General features: G+C 42.6%; 1 protein-coding gene across 1 annotated transcript; it reads right to left on the bottom strand.

Moving 5' to 3' along the window:
- Window positions 1–5,025: 5,025 nt before the first annotated feature.
- Window positions 5,026–6,034, bottom strand: LOC106836927 (folate receptor alpha-like). The gene is made up of 2 exons (XM_014850178.3): window positions 5,560–6,034; window positions 5,026–5,411 (listed from the first exon to the last, which is right to left on the bottom strand). The coding sequence occupies exons 1-2, from the start codon at window positions 6,032–6,034 to the stop codon at window positions 5,131–5,133; spliced, it is 756 nt and encodes a 251-aa protein (XP_014705664.3). The 3' UTR covers window positions 5,026–5,130.
- Window positions 6,035–6,394: the final 360 nt, after the last annotated feature.

The raw sequence follows: 6,394 nt of genomic DNA, 5'->3' as shown, positions 1-6,394 counted from the left end.
AAGTAATACCTTTCATGGTATCCTTTCCCCGCAATGAACAATAAATTTATCTTACGTTAACAGCATATGCTTTCTTGTAGGTGGTCCCATCTACAACGATGTGGATCGCTAGAGGGACAGACTCTCTCAGCCCCTTTCAGCCTAGCTGTTTTGTAAAGGTAGCCATGCCTCTGGGTAATGGAGTCAGGAGTTCACATTCAAGAGTCCCCAGGCAACCTTGACCTGTCACTCAACTTCATAGTCTCCGAGGAGAAGATTGCAACTTGAGAGGCGTTGTTAGAAAAACTTCAATATCCAAATCCCCAAGGTCGAGCTGTGATACAGAGTGCCTGCCTCCCCCTCCACTAAGTAGAAAAATGCTGTCTACTAGAGGATTAGGGGATACTATGCAAAGCACGTTAAGCTCCTTGAATTAAAGGAATTATGAGAACACCAGATGTTAGCAGCAACAAAAATGACAATGAGGTTAGGGGAGACCTAACTTCTTGAAGCCATTCTTATAAAATATCAAGAATTTGATAGCACAAGGGAAGGAAGAAAAAAAGAAGGAAATGATTACAACTGCAAGTAATTTAGGCAAACAGGTAAATGACAGGAATGAGGAGTGTAGGTCTCATTTGTCATGTGTAAAAGGAATGAAAAATTTTTTAATGTTGAAAACTAAAAGCCAGTAAGACACTAGGCAGAGAATAAAAAAGGAGAAAGTGATTTACTCTTAATAACATTTTAAGCAAGCAGGTCAGTTTGTCTGGTCTCCAAATACTGGTCTATGAGCCAGTCCTGATCCATGACAAGGTTTTCACTGGTCTGTGATGAAAAGGGGAAAGAAGGACACTGTAAAATGTTTTTCAAGAAGCTAAATATGTTGAATTTAAGAATTTACCATTATTCTTAGATTAGATCTTTCCTACTTTTCTATAATTAAAGAAAATAAAAGGCTTCCTATTATGAAATGGTCATCACAGAGCTATTTATGTATTATTGTGTTGTGGTTTCTTGCTGGTCCTAACTCTTAAGTTGGCACCATTAAGTGCTGAAACATATTTTTGGAAATGGTACTGGTCCGAGAAACCCAGAAGTGCTGAGAACTGCTGTATCAACAACTCATTTAAGAGAGAAATAGTCAGCCGGCATTATTCACTCATTTATTCAACAAATATTTGTTGAGCCCCTCCCATGGGCAGGACCCTGTATGAGCAACGTTGACATAGCTCCATCCATCAATGAACCCATGGTGTCATCAAGCAGGAAAGGATGAGGTTGTGAAGAGGCTGGAGGTCCATTGCCAAAGGGAAGGGTCATATTAAGGATGATGGTGTATTACTCTTGTAGTTGCACATGGGTAGTTTTTAGCATCTTAGGTAAAATTTAGCGCTAGTTCCTTAAAAGCCAGCTTGAGATGAACAATGTGTTCCTTTCTTATAAAAGTTGAGTATGTGAATGTCCATTACTATTGATTTGCTTAAAAAACACATGCCCATCTGCACTCTGAGAGTTGACCACCCTCTGTCCAAGGCGCTGGCCAGTTCTCTATGTACAGTATGCCATAAAAAGAATCACTCTAAAGACAGAACCCCAGAGGGTCACGTAACGAATATCCAGATCTATCCTGAAAAGGTAGACTAGGAAGGTCTAGGCGTGGACAAGAGACTTCTCAGCCCACCATGGAAGGAGGAAAAGTGTTTACGGGATCCATGGTTACTCCCCTTTCTCATGTATCCTGAAGGGTAGGTGGTCAACTGGCTGCTTTTTAGTGACACTTGGAGACTCTTGGGATCATTAGGTTATATTTGGAGCTCATCCAAGCTCCTGTTTGGGTCTCCAGTCTTTGACAGTCAAATCGGTAGGAAGATTTTAGATAGAAAAGATTGATAGAAGCCGAAAGAGCTTGTGCCGGTTTCCATGCTGATAAGCTGAGTACTCATTGGTCCTTAAAGACCAACAACATGAATAATTAAGATAAATCATTGCAAGGCTGCCTAGCCTAGAATATAGGGATTTGAGTGAAGAGAAATTTTAAAAGCCTCTGTTTCTGGAACGAAAGTGATAGGTACAGATACTTAGAAGGACTCTTGAAACTAATATCCAGGCGTGGTTTTGTTTACAGAAAAATCAAAACATACAGAGATTGGCTGTAAGTATTCATACCTCAAAGAATTGTGTCAGTGCATTACCTGGAGCCTTACTTTACAAGATTTTCAGGTCCTTTAGGGAGGCGTTTCGGTACATGCACAACCTTACTAATTTTACTGTGTCTTAGTTCTCCAAACTATGCACCTGTGTGCCTTACTTTACATTTTAAATTCACTTGGAATTGTTGTTTCTGCAATGTACTTTTCAGCCTAAATATATCTGGCCAGTTTGGGCCCCTTTGAACCTATGTGGGCTGCAGCAGCCATGCGTAAGGAGTGCCCTCACCACTGTGTGGCATCTGCAGGCCTGGTCCAAAGGAGTCTTTCCTGTACCCCTCGACACCCTTACCAGATCCCATGGATCAACTTTATACACGTCTCTATTCTCAACTGTGGAGAAACCACTCTGCCTCTGGCACCTGGCTAGGTAAACAGGATTCCCAAGCTTTGCCCATCTACCTCTGGCCACCCAGACTCTATACTCTCCTTCTGGCTGTGGATGGCTAGAAGCCATGGATAGATCTGCCTCGAACACCCCTCTTTCAAGGATTTCTTCAACAAGCAACTTCCTAGAGGTCAGCCTTGTATCATGGGGCCTTGGACCACCCTCCTTGAAGACCACCCTTATGACAGCCTCACCAGACACCAGCTAGCCCAGCAGGAGGACCTACATCAGAGTCACCCTCCTCTGCGATTCCTTTCTGCCTTCCTCCCTCCCTTCATTCTTTTGTAAATTCAACGTTAGATCTTAAATCAAAATCCTCGGTTCACGATGCGCATCACCATTGGCCCATGCAAGGCTCCTTTCTGGTATGTATGCATGTATTTATGTATTTCTTGTAAAACAAATATTGGTGTCTCGTATGCAGGTATTTTCAAGGTACACAGATCGCACCTTGGTACTCAAGGTACACAGATCACACCACACACCTCATTCTGTTTCTCACTTTTTCACTTAGGATTCTGGTTTCAAGGTCTCTTCATGTGGGCTACACAGTTATCAAGTCTTGGCTAACCTCTTTATAATACTGCCTAGTGTGCATCCACTGTAAGGACTTCTCCGTTCTCCCAGTGAGGGACCCCAGACTGCTTCCACCTCTCTGAAAAACAATGAGCATCTTTATATATGTCCCCTTAAGGACCTATGTCAGACTTTCTCTAGGTCACAGGCTATGCTTAGTCTTAATTTGACCAAATAGGGCCGGTGGCTATCCAGCATAGCTGCACCAGTCCACATTCCCACCAGCAGGGCATGAGGATCTTTACATCCCCGCCTCTCCGCAGCACTCAGCATGAGCGCCAGCTTTGTAATTTGTGCTAATCTCATGTGTGTCGAGTGCTAGTTTTTGCTTTAATTTGCATTTCTTGCAAACCTCGGTGAGTCTGCACATCTCGTCACAGGCTGGATATCATCTTATGCTCCCCCTTCCTAGGAATCGAGTATGCTCTTCCTTTGACTATATTTCTATTGGAATTCCCAGACTCCTTATCTGTTCTACCTGTTACTTTTATCCATGACTATTTTCCTAGAACAGAAAAGCTTATTTGTGATGTAATCAAATTCATCAATTTTAGCCTCATGGTTTGTACTTTGGGAGTTTTGTTTGTTTGTCCCCATCTGTGAGTTACAAAAATAGTCTCGTCTATTTTCTATTAACTTTGTGTCCTTACCATTTGTATATTTAGGTGATAATCCAGCTAGAGTCCATCCTTGTATGCGGTGTTAGGCGAGAATACGGTTTTCTCTCTAAGCCCCCAGTTGTGTTTCATTGGTCTGTCTGTTTCTTCGTCAGAACTGCCCTGTTTTTATTACTCTGACTTTAGGGTAGAGCAAGTCGCCGTTCTCCACCCTTTGTTCTTCTTTTTCAAAGTTGACTTGGTTACTCATGGATCATTAAACTTCCTTACCAAATTTACATAAAATTGTTGAGTTTCTAAAAAGCTGGAGTTTCTGAAATCTAGTTGGAATTTCATTGAACTTTGATTGAATTTATGGATTTCTTTGCAAAAAACTCACATCTTTATTACATTGTCATGCCATCTAAGAGCACCGGAAGAACTCTTCATTTGTTCATCTTATTCATAGTCTTAATAGAGTTTTATATTTTCTCCACTGAGATCTTAAGTAGTCATTTCTTAATCAAATTGTTTCAATGACTGTTGCTTTATAATACTTCTAAATTTCTGGTAAGTCTAGTTACGCTGCATTATCTTATTATTTTCTCTTTAGAATGTTCCTAGCTATTCTTAAAAAAAGAGTTTATTTATACATAACCTCCATACAGAAAAGTGCACCAAATTTTATTTTTACAGCTTGATGAATATTCATAAAATGAATATTACATACCCATATACCAGAGAGATCACTAAATGTTCTTTAATAAGTGAGTTCCTAAGTACTTTATAGTTTTTGTTTTTGTTGTGAAGAGTACCCTATTTTTTAAAAATGTATTTAGAAATAGTTGTTACTGGTATAAACACTACTGATTTTTTAAGTTGTATCTGGCAATCTTGCTGATGTCTTGTTTCTTCTAACAGTTGGTTGACTACTCTATTGGTTTTCTATACAGATGGTCTTGCCCATGCAAATAACAACTATTTCTTATCTCTTCAAATCCTTTTGCCTTGTAGTTCATTTCTTTTCTCACACTGCGGTTGTCCAGGACCTCCAATATTGAGTTAAACAGTGGCAGTAATAGTGAGCATCCTGTCTGTTCCCAATCTCAGATGGAATTCTCCTAGAATTTCTCCAGCAAACACAACGTTTGATGTAGATATTTGGCATATGATCTTTATAAAGCAAGGATATTTCCTTCTAGATCTGATTTTATAAGAGTTTTTAGTTTTTATTTTTTTATTATTATTATTCTTTTTTCTGGAGTGTCTGGTTTATTCAAACTGTCGGTCAGAGGCCCCACCATGGAGCAGAAACCGAATAGCTGGGAGCTGTGGGGCTAGACAAGGCAGGGATGTCCAGGTATCAGAAGGTAAAGGGAGCTCAGCTGAGCAGCCAGAGCAGCGTTAGGGCCAGGCAGAGCAGGAGAGAGCAGGCCCCACCGAGCCCAGCCCTATTCATGGCCTCGGCATAGAACCTCGCCACCTCCTCATTGGGGTTGCCCTGGGCCGGGTCGAACCACATCTGGATGCAGCGGCCGCTCCCTCGGCTGTAGTTGCTGACCTTGTAGGAGTGACTCCAGATTTCATTACACAGAGCTTCAGGGGTGGGGAAGTAGAAATCGAAGGGGCGGCAGGCAGCTTCCACTGGGCACTGGTTAAACCCTGTGGGAGGACAGAAGATCTTTAGCTACTGGGCCTGGAACTATCTCTGGTTCTGCCAGCCCCATAACCTCGAATCTCCATACACCAGTTCCACACCCCCACCTCTTTACCTCCAAATCCCTCCCACCCCTCCCGCCCCGGCCCCCACCTGAGGTGCAGTTCCAGCCCTTGTGCCAGTTGGTCTTGCAGGTGTAGGAGGGGTGACAGTCTTCCCACCGGCACGGACAGTCCTCTTTGCACAAGGGCACATCCAGGATCTGCTCTTTGCTCCAGCTCTGGTCCGCCTGCTGGATCCAGGGCCCCAGGTTGGGGGAGCACTCACAGAGACAGGTGTCCTGGATGAAGTGGCGTTTGCGGACGGCCTCCATTCTGCCACAGTGGTCCCAGTTGAATCTGTACAGGTGGCAGATGTCCTTATGGGCTTCCTGGCTGGTGGTGAGGGAGCAGCAGGAATTCTCTTTCCAGGGACTGCACTGCTCATGCAGCGTGTCCTCCGGGCCTGGCTTTTGTTTGTAATGCTTGGCGTCCATGCAGACATTGAGGTCAGTCCTGGGCAGGGCTGCCTGCACGGCAGCCACCCACACCAGAAGGAGCAGCAGCTGTGTTGTCATGGGCAGGGCCATGGCAGTCCCTGAGGAAGAGCTGTGGTCAGTGGCGCCAAGGAATGTGGAAGTGGCAAGAGTTTTTATTTTTGATCATAAATACTTATTGCATTTTATCAGTGCCTTTTCTGGTTCTATTACAATATTCACACAGTTTTCTCCTTTAGGCCATATGTGTGGTGAGTTAAATTGATTGATTTTCTGATGAATCATTCTTGCTTTCGTGGAGGTAAAACTTTCTTGATGGTATATTATCATTGTCATAATAATAATAATAGTTATTATTGATATACTGTTAGATTGGGCTCAATAATATTTTATTTAGGATTTTCACATTTATGTTTAGACGTGAACTATGCCTGTAAATTTCCTTTCTTGTTC

Source organism: Equus asinus, chromosome 3, assembly GCF_041296235.1.
Source record: "Equus asinus isolate D_3611 breed Donkey chromosome 3, EquAss-T2T_v2, whole genome shotgun sequence".
Taxonomy (NCBI): Eukaryota; Metazoa; Chordata; class Mammalia; order Perissodactyla; family Equidae; genus Equus; species Equus asinus.
The sequence above is the reverse complement of the archived record's forward strand: the minus strand, read 5'-3'. Positions and strand labels throughout refer to the sequence as shown.

What these genes read in the sequence shown, in the direction of transcription:
- LOC106836927 (XM_014850178.3), bottom strand. Translation starts at nt 6,034, where the DNA reads ATGGCCCTGCCCATGACAACACAGCTGCTGCTCCTTCTGGTGTGGGTG. An exon ending in GGGCTGGAACTGCACCTCAG is followed by an intron (nt 5,412 to 5,559) that starts GTGGGGGCCGGG and finishes GTCCTCCCACAG; the next exon opens with GGTTTAACCAGTGCCCAGTG.